This window comes from Chelonoidis abingdonii, chromosome 1 (genome assembly GCF_003597395.2).
Source record: "Chelonoidis abingdonii isolate Lonesome George chromosome 1, CheloAbing_2.0, whole genome shotgun sequence".
Taxonomy (NCBI): Eukaryota; Metazoa; Chordata; order Testudines; family Testudinidae; genus Chelonoidis; species Chelonoidis abingdonii.
Window position 1 is genome coordinate 115612916 of NC_133769.1, and position 18524 is coordinate 115631439.

The 18524-nt window shown below is 44.4% G+C and overlaps 1 protein-coding gene across 3 annotated transcripts in view; it reads right to left on the reverse strand.

Moving 5' to 3' along the window:
- The window catches only part of WASHC1 (WASH complex subunit 1), a 79176-nt gene that overhangs the window by 39448 nt on the left and 21204 nt on the right, over positions 1-18524 (reverse strand). For 2 of the 3 annotated variants that reach the window (XM_032764062.2, XM_032764068.2), the window contains one exon: positions 12450-12603. The exons of the other annotated variant lie outside the window; for it this stretch is intronic. In XM_032764062.2, the coding sequence (XP_032619953.1) occupies positions 12450-12598 (149 nt within the window). In that variant the 5' untranslated portion in view covers positions 12599-12603. The remainder of the gene's footprint in view (positions 1-12449; positions 12604-18524) is intronic. 3 annotated transcript variants of the gene reach the window in all.

The window sequence follows — 18524 nt, forward strand, 5'->3', positions numbered from 1 at the left end:
AGTGTTCTGCAAGGGAATGACATCCCACCAAGCAACCTTAAGTCTGTTTTAGTGCAGTATTTTGCCACTGAATTTCCCACTTTATTTTTAAATAGAAAAAAGATATGTTGTTGGTAGGAGTTAGCAATCATTTATGCAGTTGTGCGTATCATGTCCTGCAATTTATATACTGAACCAGCCACCCTCTCTCCCTCCCCATTAATTGGGCCCTACCAGCCCTGCTATGGCACACCTCCCCAGCCACCCCCCTGACCCATTTCCCAACTGTTCCTCCCTCCAGTCTGGCCTCCTCCCCACTACTGTACCGAGGAACCCCCCATTGCAAGCAGGGAACTCATCTTCCTGGTGTACGTACATATCTATTGCCATTGCTTCTTCCTTCCTGTAACCCAACTCACACGCAGTGCCTGGATCGAAGGACAACTATGTTACAGTGGAATGGTGTTTCAGAATGGTTGGAGGGTGGACTTTGTAGTAGGACCAGTGAGAGAAATCACAGACAGCGTTTCTGTTCCAAACAACTGAGAGAAAGATCCTCAGACCCCTGTCCAATGTACCCCATCTACAAGAAACAGGGGATGTCAGAGCTTGTAATGTTTCTATGCCATACGTTACACATTTTCCAGTCAGCCATGAACTCTTCAATTTCCTGATTAATGTTTTTCCAACACTTATTAATAGCTTTCATACTGTCACTGTAGCAATTAGTCAGCTGCTCAGCCAAATCAAAGAAAGCTATTGCAGCTCCCGGACACAAATCTCTGATGCCATCCAAATCTGCTCTCATACACTCTATGAGGTGAACAGCGTGAATAAGGCCCAGAACATTTCTGCTCAAGTGAATCACCACAATGTCTGATAGATCCTTTTAGGTCATCAGTTAGATGTTGTAAAGTGGACAAAACATGATCCCAACACAAGCCACCCAAATAAGCCTGTTAGCAACCCCATGTCATGATGTACTCCTTGCTCTCCCACAAATTTCTGCAACCCTGTGATCCAGGAATCGCCAGAACCCACATGCTGGTAACCCTGGCAGTGCACCCATTTCATTTCCCTCAAGTCAGGGAGCCTTTGGAAACATCCTATTAATCTGCCCCGAGATCAGGAAATAGCCCCTTGCCCTGCACCCCAGGGGCTAGTAATATACAGATTTTCCTTAAACAATCAATCCAAGGCTTGCCTACGATCCATCCTCATTTTCCCACCCGTCTCTCTCCCTATGCCCATCCTCTGTCACAGCTCTCCATCTCCTCTCCACCTGATAAAACAAAAATGTTGGTTAGATGAGCTGCTGACTGTTCTGCTGTGATCACAGTAAACCTCCCCCTAAAATACAAACACTTAGAGCTGAGACAACTTGTAGCAAGCAACATGAGTTATTAAATCTTTATTGCACAGGTGTACAAAGGTTTGGACAAGAAACATCAGCGGCAGGGTGCTCAGCAGGGGCAATGGCATCAGCATTATGCCGGAAAAACATAAAGCAGCTGTATAGACACCCTCTCGTGGTTTTTTATTTTATTGGCGCATGCGCACTGTAATCCTTCCTTACACTAACAAAGAAGTCAACATGTTCTTAAATACCATTCATAATTTGGGTCCCGCACAGACTTAATAGGTGCCCTGCACTATCTTGGCTTGCTTGCATGCATGCATGCATAAATAAACAAATAAAAAAGACCAACTGAGATGATTCTGACCCATCACAGCGATACTGATCTTCAGTGCTGTTTTAACGGGGGGTGGGGGGGAAGACACCTAGAAACGTTAAAATATTGCTTTTGGGGGGGGAGGGGAGGATCTTATATCTTTGAACTCTGGCTCAAATGACCCCAAATGTGGGTCATAAACCTCACTCTGCTCTCCCATGAAGCCTAGCAAATTTCAAGGAAATTCATGCAAGCATGTGGATTTTAGAGCACATAGAAGTGTTGTCCTTTAAACAGGAAGGACAGAGGGATGATGGAGATAAAGGGCTCCTTCTGCATATTCATCTGCAGCATAGGAGGCTTGGAAGGATGTGATGTGGCCCATTCATTTCAATGTGATGCTCTCAGCTGATTGAGAATACCCCAGGAGAGGAATATAGCCTGAAACAATAGCTGAAACATGTGAACTGCTCCATTCATCTGAGTGGGTGTTCCTATCCCCCCCACCCTCGCCCCAGTGCTTTACAGCTTCTGATATGCATGAAGTATTCCCCAGATCCTTGCTCACATGGAGCCAGGGAAGGGGCTGCACCACTGTAACAGAGATCACCGTCGACTCCGCCATCCCCAGGACAGACAGCCGACTGCGATCCGACATCGTCGTGATGGACACAGAAAAGAAAAAGGTCCTCCTGGTAGACGTCACGGTGCCTTTCGAAAACCGGTCTTCTGCCTTCCACAAGGCCCGAGCACGGAAGTAGTCGAAGTATGCCTCGCTGGCTGAGACCCTGAGAACCCAGGGCTATGAAGTTCAGGTACACGCCCTGATCGTGGGAGCCCTGGGCTCATGGGACCCCGCAACGAGCCTTTCTGAGAGCATGTGGGGTCGGTCGATGCTACACCCGGCTCATGAGACACCTCATGGTGTCCGACACCATCAGGTGGTCCAGAGACATTTATACCGAACACATTACCAGACACCACCAATACCACACTGAGTAATTGAGACAGCTGACCAGGGAAATAACCCACTTCCTTCCCTGAGGGACCAAGGGATGCACCCCACCCATGTACCTATCCGCTCCATCGATACTGACTTGGACTCCTTATTCATTCCATGGGTGGCGAACCCGAGCCCACTTATTCACTGACACTTTAAAAACCTTTGCACTCCAATCTGGGTCTATGCCGGTTATGCAATATGTATGTATCTTTTCATCTTTGCAAACGGTATCTGTAACCCCCCATAACCCAAGCCTGACCCCAGATGCACAGTACCTTCCCTCTCAACCTGTGTATATTTCATTTCAAACATTTCCTTTAATAAAATTTTTAATTCTTAGTTTTTACTGATTGCCAAACATCTGCCTATCACCATTTCCACTACTAAGCATCAGCTTTCACATTTCCTACAGTTAACAGGAGAAAGACACACCTAATGCATTCAAAAGTGAAGCTACGTCTGCACTAGATGTGCCACAGCGGCACTGATGCAGCTGCAGAACTTGTGGTGAAGACACTGGGCCAATAGAGAAAGCTCTCCTGTCGGTTTGATTACTTCACCTCCCACGAGAAACAGTAGCTATGTTGGCGGCAGACGCTCTCAAACCGACATAGTGCTGTGCACACTGGCACTTAGGTCAGTATAACTTACATCAATCAGGGGTGTGGATTAATCACACCCCTGAGCGCCGTAAGTTATACCAACCTATGTGCCAGTGTAGACGTGGCTAAATTTACACTAGAACTAGGCTATCTTTATACATCAGATCCTCTGCCCACCTTCCAGAAATCTCTATATCTTAACCAACCAAATCCCCTAACAGTTCACCTCTCCACCCATTCTCCTCTTCACTATTCAATAACACCCACTAGCTACTGCCTATCTCCCCAATCACCAATGACTCCACCCATTCTACTTCCTCCCTAGGCTTGTAGGCTGTTCTGTATCATTCTTATCATTTTCCAATAGGCCTCAAAAGAACCTTAATATTTCCATCACGTCCTTTTTGACATTAAAATAAAAGTTCTTCACAGATTGAAATAACAGCCTAAAGTTTCTAGTATCTACAAACTCTTTCAAGTATATTTAATTTCTTTGAGTTATAATTTTGTATGGGAAAAAATTCTAAAGCTTCTCAAAATCCTGTTCCATGCAAATAGGGAGAGAATAAGGAAATTCAAACAGAGACTTGCTCGGGTTTGTTTTTAAGTGTTAAACTTTTCTTCTGTGTTGAGACTGGTGATTTACAACAGAGGAAGCCAGGACATGACAAGCAAGCTCCAGATCAAAATTAACATAAATGTTGTGGCAGTAAAAATACAAATAAGGTATCTTAAAAGCCAAAATATCCTAAAATCCCTATCTGATTTTCTACACATCATACTACAGTAATAAGCCTGGGGTATATGCTCCAGATCAGGGAGTAGTTTGAACAGCGAGTGTATGTATCACAGGAGTTTAACAAGCTCTGCAAAAAAAAACACTACAAAAACAAAATACCACACCCAGCCCAACAAACATTAGCAGGAAACCAAAAACTCCATAACTCGAGAGAAGAGCTAACTCCTCACAGAGAAGTCCCAGACAGCCAAGAGCCCATCAGAAAAGCAATGAAACGTGCCAAAGTCAGATGAATTGCATCACCAATAGCATCTGAGTGGCAGAAACGATGGCAGATGATTCCAATCCAAGGCCCCATATAAGGGACAGTAATTAGGAAAAGAAGAAGAGGGCCCCTTGTTAATCAAGTGTTGTAGGCAGTCACTCTGGTTCCTGAGGAGAGTATTAGAAGCGCTCTTTGGCTGCCCCAGAGTTAGACTCCTGACATTTCAAGATCAGTAAGAATCTGAAGACTATGATATAAGGACTTTTTTTTTTAAAAAGCATAAAAGAGCACCCTTCAACATATAATCTTAACCGAGGGTAGTCAGCAGGCGGACCATAGGCCAAATCCAGACGGCCAAACACTTTTGAACGGAACCTGAAATATTTAGTTACTTGTCATTATTGTTATTTTTTATTATAATTATTTTCTCTAGAGTTTGGACCTCGACCAAGAAATTTGGACCTTGCCAAAAAAAAATAACTGACTCCCCCTGCTCTAAACTGTTTAGCCCTGACAGAGCAGTGAATGGTGCCTGCATTCTAGTTTCCACGGTGGGCTAATTACATGAACTCATTTCCTAGCTAACATGCAACAGAATAAAACTTCCATCAAACTCGAATATGGTCCTGATAACTATAGCTTCAGCCTCTCACTCCAGCAAACCCACGAATACTGGCATCAAGAGGACAGGAATCCTCTGAAGGGGACTGGACTGTTAGTAAGATTGGTAACAGAATACAGAAACTGATAGCTCAAGTGACAAGAGAGCTTGTTGTCCCAGTTTAGGGCCTAGCATCTATAGCAAATACTACCAGCACACCTGAATTTGGTGTATTCTATCTGAGGCAGCCCTGGGTGGGTCGCAGGCCTGATATACACTACAAAGTTAGGTCAAAGTAAGTCACCTTGTATCAACCTAGCTGGGCCTGTGTCTAACACTTAAATGTGTCTCACCAATGTAAGCACCCGATTGCAACAACACAGTAACATCACCTCCCTAGTGGCAGCAAACAAATCACTAAGGTCTCAACCAGTCATGGAGGCCAAGCTTCCTACCCATTCCCTGGAGATGGTGCTTCTTGGTCATAATTCAAGGACAGGACAGATCAGATATTGCTGCTGCAGTCACATGCTGTATTTCCACACAAGAACCCTCTCTCTCCCCAAATGCTTTACCTGTTCTGAAGATAGGAGGGCTCATTCTTCAGGGCTGTCAAACATCTTTCACTAGCATTAAACTAACCTTAAGAATCTTTATCTGTGAATGGGAGTGTTAGGATATAGATATTCAGGCCTGTCTGCACAGGCCTATACTTTAAGAATTTAGGTGTATTCTTATTACTTAGCTAGTTATAGAGGTATAAAAGAAAGAATCAAAATCACTGTCTGTGTAATGGCCTTCTCTTACTGTGACAGGCTAAGACCTTCAGCTAAGATGTAGTTAGGCAGCCATAAGCTGAGAAGTTTATGGTTACATCCTCACATTCCAAACTAGTCAGATTGAAATAAGGTGCTATTGGGCTGTTAGGAATACAAACCTGCCCTGATATTCCTATCACCTCCAGAGAAAGGGAAGAGCCTAGAAGATGTAAAAGGAAACTTAGTTTGATCGCATCCTGTCTGGCAAGAACTCACTTATCAATAGACACAGCTGGAAAACCCTTATGTCTGTATAGATGTAGTTGTAAAATACTCACTTCTGTATTGTTTCGTATGTTTATTTGCAAGGTCTCTGTCTGCTTCTGTGATTGTTTCTGTTTGCTGTATAATTAATTTTGTTGGGTGTAAACCAATTAAGGTGGTTGGGTATGATTGGTTAAATAACCATGTTACAATATGTTAGGATTGGTTAGTTAAATTTCAGTAAAATGATTGGTTAAGGAATAGCTAAGCAAAACTCAGGTTTTGCTATATAGTCTAAAGTCAATCAGGAAGTGGGGGAGGGGGAGAAATGGGAACAGGGACTGCGGATGGGGGAACTGGGATCACATTTTGCTAAAGGGGGAAATGGGAACAGGGGATGAGAACAGGAACAGGGACATAGGCAAGGCTCTGTGGTGTCAGAGCTGAGAAGGGGGACACTAAGGAAAGAAACTGGAATTGTGCTTGCTGGAAGTTCACCCCAATAAACATCGAATTGTTTGCGTCTTTGGACTTCGGGTATTGTTGCTCTCTGTTCATGCGAGAAGGACCAGGGAAGTAAAAGGGTGAAGGAACAGGCCCCCTAACAGGGAGAACTACAGGTCTTTACCACAGATTACCCCACCCCCAGATCTCTTTGGCTCTTTACAGTTTAGTCAACCATGAAAAATGCTTTCACCACTAAGTAGTTTACCAGAGCCAAAGCCAAGGACAGAACATTTGTAAAGGAGAGAACAGGCACAGATTTTCTGCATTTGTTATATGTGGTGGTTCCTAAACCTTCCCAAGCCGCAAGAAGTTTCCTGTTTCCTTTCTCCTTCTTCCCAAAATCCAAAGATGTCCTTTGTGCCCTTTTCAAGGAGGCTAACTCCACGTATCCTCTTCATTGTGGCAGCCCTTGGCCTCCATTAACCTACCCAGCATATGCCCCTCCTCTGCCCCTATCCCAGGGTTATGTGAGATCTAGACAGTCCATGACAGCCCTCAACAGCCCTCATCACATCACTGGTGCCCTTTCTGTATCATCAGCAACATAATCCCGAGGATGGAGAGCATAAGTGCCCTCAGGAGGAAGATCATTCCTAAGGTAGATTGTTTTAACCAGAAGAAATCCTCATCTGTCATTCATGTCATCATCCCGTTAAAATTCAAAGCAGACACTAGAGCACATAACATAGATGGGGTGGAGAAAAACTCAGACCTTCTTCCACTTCACCTCAGACAGTTATACAGATTTCCTTGCCATTCCTGGAAGTGCAGTACCAAGCAATCTGCTATTACAACATAGCAACAAAGTTTCTATCTCTCTCACACCACAAATGCAAGGAGCTTGATACACTCAGCTGAACCTGCTATATTGCACAAGTTTCTCTCTTCCCATCACAGTGAGCTGGTGATTTGCAGTTCAGAACAGGCAGCTTCCTCCTGATAAGGCTGCTCCTTCCTGGAAACAGGAGATACAGCTGCCTTATCTCAGGGAAGAGAAGAGGTCACTTTTTCTAACTAGCAAAGTTCTCACCTTGAAAGCCTCTCTCTTGATTGGCACAGAACACCCAAGGTTGGGGAACTTTTAATCAGATGCCTGCATAATTACTAAATCATTATTAATTATATTGGAGAGCAGAGACCTCAGAAGAAAGGCAAAGCAAACAAAAGGCCCAATGAAGTCTCCTCTGCTGTTGGAAAAAATTAGTAATTAAAAGTCATAAGTGCACTGAAGAGTGAGGGAGCAGTGTCACAGTCAGCGTTCAGGACTTGCGAGTGACTTGCATGCTAAGGAGCAGGCCCTCATCCCCAGAGAAATTACAGAGCATTGCCTCACAAAAGAGCAAGTACAGAAATGAAAGAACAGCTCCTGTTAGCTGATAGCTTTATTCATACACAGAATAAGGATTTCAGACAGGGACCCCACCCGCCACCAACTGGGGCTCCCATAAGACCTCCCCTCTGCATGTCTCTGGCCCCTCCAGAGCTCCCTCTAACCTCGCCAACTCCACAGAGCTCCCACAGTGCAAGGAGTAAGAGAGAACAAAGCCTCAGGTCTATCCATTCCAGCCTACACGTCAGTGATTTAATTGCTCAACTGGAGCAATCCCTCCACCCAAGACTCTTACGACACAATTACATAGGACAGCCAGGGGTGAAAGTAACTTAAGGACTTGCCGGTACTACCCGAGTCCTGAGCATGTGTGACCTCAACTGGAAGAGGGATGACCTCAACTGAAAGAGGTGTGGCCTTTCAAGATTTAAAGGCCCTGGGGCTCCAGCTGTGGCTGGGAGCCCCAGGGCCTTTAAATCACCCCAGCGCTCCCAGCTGCAGAGGTGGCTGGGAGCCCCAGGGCTCAGGGGCAAATTAAAGGGCCCAGGGCTCCCCGCAGCGGCCGACGCTCGGGCCCTTTAAATCCCCACTTGAGCCCAGCTACCAGAGCTCCGGCAGTGCTTTAAAGGGCCCGGGGCTCCCCACAGCAGCCGGAACACCAGGCCCTTTAAATCACTGCCACAGAAGCCAGTCCAGTGCGGCACGGCGTACTGGCTCTTGACAGTATGCCGTACCAGACCATATAGGCTTACGTTCACCTCTGAGGACAGCAGACATTTCGTGTTGATAACCTAATCATACTATCACCCTCTCAGGATGAGGAATCTACACCAGCTAAAGAACTGCTATTAGCACGGAGGCCAAAGATGTCCTAGGAAACATTGAAATCACGGTCTGCCAGGGGAAAAAAAAGCAAAGCCAAATTGATGGATTTAGAGAGATTCCACAATCTGAACTGGACATGCCTAGACCTCACAATAAACCAGAGGAGTTTCAGGCTGGCTATAAAATCCAATCTGAGAAAGGACAGTGGAAATCTATCTATACCATAAAAAAAAAAATATACTAGGCAAATACAACCTCACTAAAGCCACTGCAAGAACTATTTGACAGAATAATTCAGCTCACCTGGGACCAAAGACTAGGACTTAACAGCAAACTCAAATACAGTCTCAGATCTCACAGTGCACACACTAGGAGGTTCAAGACACTAGAAACTTAGGGAGGAATCATGCTGCAACCAACATGGCTGAGTAGAGATCAAAACCAAAAGACAAGAAAAAGACACTGCAAGTTATTATAAATAGTAAGATTTCCCATTTAAAAGAGAAAAAGAAGAAAATGAGCATATCTGTGGCAGAAATAACACTGCAGTATGTGGCAGCCTGCCATGGAGTTGAAGACAAACGCTACCAAATTGCTGCATGCTAAAAGCAAACCTAGCACAGGCAATTATTTGATCACACTTAAGGCTACGATTTAGTCATGGAGGTTGCAGAAAGTTACAGAATCCATGCAGGTGGTAGGAGTACACCAGAGTCCCCAGGTGCTGCAGGTGGCTCCTAGTCCCTGCGCAGCTTCCCTCCTCAGGCCATGTAGGGACCCAAAGATCCCCATTTTGTCATGATAATTTCACTGAAAGTCAGGGGCAGGTCACGGCTTCCATGAATTTTTCTTTTTTGCCCGTGACCTATCTGTGACTTTTACTAAAAATTAGGGCTGCCAAGAAATTTGCTGCTGGCGAGCAGTGCTGGCTTCAGAGCTGACTCCTGAGTGGTGCAGAGCTTGAGGGGCCATCAGCTTTAGCCGGGGGAGGCATGGAGCTGGGGGAGGAGGAGGGGAATAAGCCCCCTAGCTCGGGATCGGGGTCAGTCCCAGCCCTGGGCGGCACTGGGGTGGGTTGGGTCAAATCTGCAGCGAAAGTGTTCTTAAAATGAACAGCATGTGCTGAATCATTATCTGAGACTACTATAACATGAAATATATGGCAGAATGCAGGTAAAACAGAACAGGAGACATACAATTCTCCCCCAAGGAGTTCAGTCACAAAATTAATTAATGCTTTTTTTTTTTTTTTTTAAACAAGCCTCATCAGCATGGAAGCATGTCCTCTGGAATGGCGGTTGAAGCATAAAGGGGCATATGAATGATTACACTGCTCTACAGCCAAAATGCTTCTGAAATAAATGTAGTCAAACTTTACTAATTCTGGGTCACTGAGAACGAAAATGATGCTTAAAATTGTTGATTGGCTCTAGTCTAGCTGTTGGGCTCCAGACTACAGCAGTGGAATCTCCTGGCAGGTGATGTTAGGGTTTCCATGTTCCGTGACCGTCAAAAGGATCTTGTCCCATTCTTCTTCATGGAAGGTGATCTTGTAGCCTGCAACAACATCGATGGTGTGATGGCAGCCCTCAACATTGTTCACGATCCAGATGAGTGGAGACTGTTCATTGATTCATCGAAGACGAGTCTTAAAGCTGTTTTGCTGCATAATGGCAATGTTTTGCCATCAATTCCAGTTGGTCATGCAGTCCATATGAAGGAAACCTATGACAACATGAAACAACTTTTGAGGTGCATAAACTATGACCAACATCAGTGGCACCTTTGTGGCGATTTGAAGGTTGTTGCTCTCTTGCTTGGTCTGCAGACTGGATACACAAAGTACTGCTGTTTTCTCTGCGAATGGGATAGTCGTGCAAGAGATTCCCACTACATCAAGAAAGATTGGCCACTCCGACAGTCATTGGAGCCTGGGAGGAAAAGTGTTCAGCATCCACCACTTGTTGAATCAAGGAAGATTTTGTTACCACCCTTACACATCAAGCTGGGTCTGATGAAGAACTTTGTCAAGGCCATTGACAAAACACAAGCAGCTTTCAAGTACCTCCGTGGAAAATTTCCAAGGTTAAGTGAAGCTAAGATAAAGGAAGGTGTCTTTGTTGGTCCTCAGATTCGTGAACTTCTTCGAGATGATGCATTTGACCATGCACTGCGTGGCAAGGAAAAGACGGCATGGAAAGCCTTCCAGTTAGTGGCAATAAATTTTCTCGGAAACAACAAGGCAGACAACTACAGGTTGTTGGTGGAAAACCTCCTCAAGGCATACAAAAGCCTTGGTTGCAACATGTCACTAAAGATACATTTTTTGCACTCTCATCTAGATTTTTTTCCACCGAACTGCGGAGCAGTGAGCGACGAGCACGGCGAGCAATTTCACCAGGACATTGCAATAATGGAGAAACGCTATCAGGGCAAATGGAGCCCATCAATGCTTGCAGACTATTGCTGGACAGTGACAAGAGATGCTCCATTTAATGAATACAAGAGACAAGCCAAGAAGCGCCGAGTAGACACTGAATAGGACTAAACTATGTACATAATAGTTTTTTGCCTTTTGTTTCATAATAAATTTTATTTATATAACCCTTTTGCTGATTTTTAAAGTGTTACATAAACAGGACAGGTGAAATATTATCATGTAAAGCAACCATAAACACATGAAAAGACCTAGGTTTACAATTTATGATTAAAACTCTACTATCTACACAATATACATAGACATAATATGTAAAAACTTAAATATCTTAGAAACAGTAGCCAATCAGTTGTTTTAATTGTCATATTTGAATTCAGCACATCAAAATACATAATAAATACCACATTTTATCTCTGAAGCAGACGACTTCTCAAAAATTGTAGACCAGTGTTACCATATCTGGCATGTAACTACCTTGCAATGCTGGCTACAAAAGTGCCATGCGAACACCTGTTCTCACTTTCAGGTGACACTGTAAATAAGAAGCAGTCAGCAGTATCTGTTTTGTCTTATTGTTTGTATTGTCTCAGTATCGTTTGTCTTAGCGATTGGCTGAACAAGAAGTAGGACTGAGTAGACTGCAGCCTCTACAGCTTTACATTGTTTTGTTTTTTTGAGTGCAGTTATGTAATAAAAAAAAATAAAATCTACATTTGTAAGTTACACTTCCACAATAAAGAGATTGCACTACAGTACTTGTATGAGGTAAACTGAAAAATACTATTTATTTTGTTTATCATTTTTACAGTGCAAATATTTATATAAAAAAAACAAACTGAGCCCTGTACACTTTGTATGCTGTGTTGTCATAGAAATCAATATATTTGAAAACGTAGAAAAACATCCAAAAAGATTTAATAAATTTCAATTGGTATTCTATAGTTTAACACTGTGATTAATCACAATTAATTTTTTAAATTGCAGTTAATTTTTGAGTTAATCACGTGACTTAATTCCCATTAATCGACAGCCCTAGTTTTTACTTTAAAAATGCGGGGATGAGAACTACATTGCTCTCTGTAGCCTTGTCTCTTCCCGCCCTCTGGTGGAAGCCTGTGTTACTGCACCTGACCAAAAAAGTTTTTCAGAGCAGTTCTTGCTGCCTTCCCGCCCAGAGGGTCTGCAATTAATGCACGTTAATTGTGCTGTGCGTTAATCGCAGGCGTTAACAGCAGTTAATTGATAGCCCTATTAAAAAGATCATGACACAATCTTAGCCTTAATCTTACTGAACAAACCTGAACTCAGTCTATTTTTGCTGGGGTACATCTGGCCTTCCCCACCCCCTTTGGAACTCTGGTGGCTCTCCAAGGCCCCCTTCAGTGTCAAAGTCTTATTGCAGTATTTGGTTTTCTCCTGCTTGGCACTCAGCATCAGTCCCAGTTCCCTGTGTGACAGCAACATACCTGTTGAAGATATCACTAGACACTTTCTGCAAATACTGAAGTGCATCTGCAACCTGATGAACAGCCTCTTCCCTGCGCAAGTCCGGTTGGATCAGAGGGACAGAGTAAATCTGCCCTTCCAAGAAGTGCTTCTGGGTCACTGTAGCCATTGTGCCTGTGAGAGAGAGTGTGAACAGGTAATTGCACCATACGCAGCTCCATCTCATCCCAGGAACCTTATATCTTTACTCTTCTCCTTGACTTAGGCCATGTCTACATTACCCACCAGATCAGCAGGTAGTAATCGATCTATCAGGGTCGATTTATCGCATCTCGTCTAGACACGATAAATTGATCCCCAAATCGATGCCCATACTCCACCTCAGCAGGAGGAGTAAGCGGAGTCGATGGGGGAACCGCAGCAGTCGACTTGCCACTGTGAGGACGGCCAGTTAAGTCGAACTAAGATACTTCGACTTCAGCTACGCGAAGTTGCGTATCTTAGATCGATCCTTCCTCCCCCAGTGTAGACCAGCCCTCAGGCAAACATGAGAAAGAACACCCAGAAACTGTGAAGGAAAGAGCAAGCTAGGCACATCCTAGAACAGCACCATCTAGAAATGTGCAATAGTCTCTTTCATGTAATTAGCCAAATGTGTTGGTGTCACCCTGAATTGCTCCTGTAGTTTTCTGGAGGGTCTGCCTTGGTTCACCGTACAAGAAGAAAAAACTGCCAGGAACCACAGAGAGGGAATCACTACAGAAACCAGCTTCTCTGGACACACTGAAAATGGAAGGCAAGTCTACTCAATACTATTATTTGGGAAGTAGTATGGTCTAATCGAGAAAGCATTAGGGGTCAGGAGACCTGGGTTCCAATCTCACCTCTTCCATTAGCCTGCTTTGTGACCTTGGCCAAATCACTTCACCCGTATCTGTTTCCAGCTTCCTCCCTTTGTGTGTCTTGTCTATTTAGATTGTAATGAACTTGAGGCAAGAATTGTCTCAATGTGTTTGTATAGCACCCAGCACAGTGGGACCCAGACCACACTTGGGGCCATAATACAAGTATTAACTCATTAAAATTCAAAAAGATGCTAATGTGGGATGAAAATTAAGTTTATTAGAAAGACAATAGTAAAAAAGCCCTTAGCCTTTGTGCTCCCTCTGCTGGTACTGGGAGATATTACAGTTTTCACACAGTCTTGTGCAGGGACCAGTCTTGTGCAAAGAACACTCTCCGGACCACATACTCTGCTGCTATCAGGAGAATTTTCCCCAATTTGCTCCTGGAGCCTAATTCAGAAGGCATGTGTTGGGTGGTGCAATTACCATACCATACCATACCATCATAGAGTCTATGATGGGTACCTACATGACAAGGGCCTGAAGAGACGGTTAGAGCAATTTATAAGAGGATGTAAAGAGAGAAATTACAGTGGTCGCTGCACACACTTCAACCTATCTTTCAGCTGCACAACACATGAGTACACCAAATAACTCTTCCCTCTAGTCACTTCTTGATGGGTAAATTACACATCAGTTCTGAATTTGTTCCCTCAGATCCAAGATTTCCCACCACATATGGTAAGGAAACACCTTCTATAATTCTGTGGAGTCACTTTCCATTTTCCTGTAACCAAATCTGATTGTGGGGAAAGTTCACTAAAAGAAGTGGGGAACAGAGGTGTCTCCCTGTAGTCACAATCTTAATTTTGTTAGCAAACTAACTAGCCAAGTCCAGCCATCGAAACTGCAGACGACTCTAGAGGAGTAAGACCAATTCTGTTCTGCTTCAGGCATCACAGGCAGGGCTATTAGCCAAGTTCTGAATCCAGAATGTTTAGTGCTGATGATGTTTGAAGTAGAAGACACATCAATTTTCACACTCCTAACCAAACCTATTCTGCAGATGGACAGGAAATTATTTCGATCTATAAGTCTAGCAAGTTTGATATGGAATTATCAGACGAGTAAATAAGTCTAACCGCAAGATGACATTTTTTGATTGCTTTATTGAGCATAACTCAACTTCAACTCTTATGCTTCCACAATTGTTCGACTTTGTCAGTCAAACAGCGGGGTGACAGGCTGACATCCAGAGATATAAAAGCATTGAGCCATCTCACCATTGTAGGGTAATAGGCCAAGGCAAACATCGTAAGCATCAACAAGAATTAGGAAAACTTAAAATCTGATTTGTTCAGAGATCTGTATAAAATTAATTGATTGCCTCAGTCCAGTTTCCAATTGAAAAGCGTCAACACAAAAAAAGGCAATATTACAAGTTGAATCAAGTTACTGGCACTCAGAAGCCATAAGGGCTACTGTCCAGCTCCCATTTCCAGGAGATGCAGATTAGTGGGACAAGGTGTGAAAAACCCATACTGCCACTGTCATAACTATAAAGGGAAGGGTAACAACTCTCCCGTATACAATACTATCAAATCCCTCCTGGCCAGAGGCACCAAAATCCTTTTACCTATAAAGGGTTAAGCAGCTCAGGTAATCTGGCTGACACCTGACCCAAAGGACCAATAAGGGGACAAGATACTTTCAAATTTTTGGGAGGTGGGACAGGAGGCTTTTGCTGTGCTCTTTGTTTTGGTGGTGTTTGCTCTTGGGACTAAGAGGGACCAGACATCAATCCATGTTCTCCAAATCTTTCTGAACAAGTCTCTCATATTTCAAACTTGTAAGTAACCGCCAGGCAAGGCGTATTAGTTTACCTTTGTTTTCGCAACTTGTGAATGTTCCCTTTGCTAGAGGGAGGTATCCCTCTTTTGTTGTAACTTTGAAACTAAGGCAGTGGCGCTGACACATGTTGGAGGAGCAGCCCAGGGGCAGGGGGAACCAGTTGTCCTTCAAGTGCATGGTGCAGAGCTGGCGTGGGCAGCGGGCCATAAGAGGGGCAGGGAGCAGGGCCAGGGAGTAAATAGCCCCAGTGGCTCCATGGAGGAAACAAAGTAAAGGAAAATAGAGTCCAGGCCAGCATTTAGATCCTTGCAACCCAATGCAAACCACACTACAAAAGCGTTGGGTCAAGTGTGTAAACAACCTGATGGGCTCTGGTCAAGCCGGATTGGTTCTGCGGTAGTTGGTTCGTATCGGGCTTTAAATTTAGTCTTTTCCTGGCATAGTGCTGGGGAAGCACAGATTGTCTTCTGGTTGGGAGAAGGGAAAGAGTGATGCCCAACATGCAGTGTCCGGTGCAGGGAACATTAAGCAGCCCAGAAATTTTAGCCATTTGGAGCCAGCAGCAGTCACACTGCCCAGTTCCAGCAGCCAGGTGATTCTATCAAGCCCCCAAGGAACATTCATGGGCGATTAGACATTTAGCAATTAATGTGTAGTCTTTAAAATGTGGCAACTGCTTCTGAAATTGCTTTTATACTGAACTCTCTCTTTATTGCATCATGGATTATTGTTCCTGGCGTGAGCTGGAGGGGCTGAAATTTGATTCAACAGCAGAGCAGAAGCCAGATAACTAACCCTGGTGGGAGCACAGGATGGATTCCCATTGACCCACAGGTGATAAAGACAAGAGGTTTTCCCTGCTCCCTCTGGTAAGCCAACCTTTTCTCAGTTTGTGTAAAGTTTTATTTGGATAGCAGAAGAGAGGGGAAAACACTCTGAAAGTTAGAGGATGAAAAAAGTCTATTTATACCTTTTTTAATTAACCATGTTCTACAATGTTATTAAGCAGCAATCAGAGATGCAGATGATACTGATTTGATTGGGAAGAGGTGCACTGTGCTGAATATTAAGGAACTCTGGCCCTATAAATAGGTTTAATCACCATCTGAAGGCTCGAAGGAAGTGATGAAAAAGGCATTAATAAGGTTGTAATTAGGCCCTGCAGCAGGCTGCACTCCACCATAGCTCTCCTGGTACCCGAGACCTCTTAAATAGCAGCTCACAAGCCCAGAGCCCAGGACAGACAGACCTGATTTAGGTCTCAAGATCCCAGGTTGCCTACTTCAGACACAAAAACCCAGACAACGGCTTCTCCATGTTTGGAGGGGCTCTCTAGCCAGAAAGACACTGTGAGGACACAGAGCCCTGTGAAAAGGGAGGCGGGTGGAGTTAGCTTCCCAGCTCTTCCATCAGAGAGCTGCAGCAGGGACCAACTCCAGCTGTGCCTCACAGTGAGTGAATTAAACAGGGCAGCCAGAGCTCCCCAGCCACAGGCACTGGCATATAATGCAGACAGCTGGGGAGCTTTAGAGGATATTGTTCTCTCCCTCACCTTCCCAGCAGCATTTACCAGTACATGAAAGGAACCTAGTCATAGGTGCAGGATCTACATTACCTCATTGTTGCAGCTTCAGGGTAGAGACTCCTACCCATAAAATATGAAAGCAATTCTCCTATCTACAGCCCAGCGTTTCTGGAATGTGGCACTTACATAGGGACACAGCTTGGGGAGGAGAGAAGAGAAAAACGGCCGTCTTATACCACATCAGAAAAGCAAGGTGCCGCCTGTGTACCTCCAATAGCCACTCACTGGCAAGATGTCACTGGAGCAGCCAGTCCCTTTGAAAAGGGACTTAGCCACCCATGAGTTATAGCCTCAGAAGAGGCAGCCTACTGAAGAGTTTGCCCTGGTATTCATCATGACTCCAGGGCTTCACGTGCACACCACATACTGCATCCTTGCCTCTCACCCATCAATGTGCCCCTGGACTGAAATGGGGTGGGCATCACCTATATTATATAGTCTTAATGGAATGGGTTACTGTAGGCTATTAACACACTAAATTGAGGAGCAAGGTAACGTGATTTGGGACCTGCTTTAGCAGAAAGACCTTCCATGTCCTTTCTCCCTTCCCCACATGTCTATTAAAGTGACAGTCTCCTCCTCCATTCTCCCAGGGAATGGCAGAAGTGGTTTTCATTGCTGCTGTGACTACATCTCATTCCACAACTCCTGCACCGAAAGATGAAGGGAAAAAAATCCTAGTGCCCTATTGGCAGAAGGCCTTCACTAATCACCATGCCTGCTCCTGGAGGCACCACCCTTTCCCTGCTGCTGTGCCACAAGATACGGCATGGTCAATATATATATCCTCATACAGGGGAGAGAACAGCACAGACTGGTTCCACCATTTCATCTCCATAGCCCAGAATTTCTACTGGCATTTTCCAGGTGTGAAGAACAGCAACCACTGTATCTGCATAAAGCACAAACAACATTATGATCCAGCAGGACTTTAAAATGCAGATACCTTTTATCTGAATGACACTAAATACTGCCGTCTAAACTTCCAGTCCAACCCAACCCAACCCAGCCAGGGGATCTGTATACAAATGCCTTCAATCAGTCTCAGAGTAAAGATGAGCAAAACAAAAAGCCTAACAAGCCCATGGGACACTTCAAACAACTACTTAAAAAATATTGCTCAGATGTTCATGTACATACAGTAGCAGGAAGAGACTTCTCAGCCTTATGGCTGAGGGGTGAAAACATTATTTAACATTATCTAAGCTGGCATCCAAAACTGAAGATGTTTCGTCTCAGAGGGTTTGATGCCCCACCTTTATAGTCTACTTTGGAGTACCCCTATTTGCCCTAGGCTTAGCTTTTCAAACGGGTGAGCCTCACAGCTCTACAATTCAGACTGGGCCTTCGGATTACAACATCCCTGTTTCTCAGTGTGTCTGTATGAGTTCAGAATACTGTTAGAGACTTTACCCCTTCAGGGAACAATATAACCTCTAAGTATTTGCAGTGACATAGGAAACCCTTTTCAAAGCTAACCAGCATTTATTAGTCACCCACAGTACAGACTTTGACACTCCTTAGGTCAGTATGGAAAAGCCAACCTCAGGACAAAGTTTCCAATGGCAAAAGCAACTGCTCCATTATTCTATGGCCTCCTAGAATCCTAGCTTTTCCAGGGCGTACACAATGGCATAGCATTCCTTTTCACTGACTGACCAGTGGCTTTCCCTCTCAGATAGTTTCTTGCTGAGAAACACGACAGGATGGAAGTTGTGATCCGGTCCTTCCTGCATGAGAACTGCTCCTATACCACGCTCAGATGCATCGGTGGTTACTAGGAATGGTTTGTCAAAGTCCGGGGCCCTTAGCAC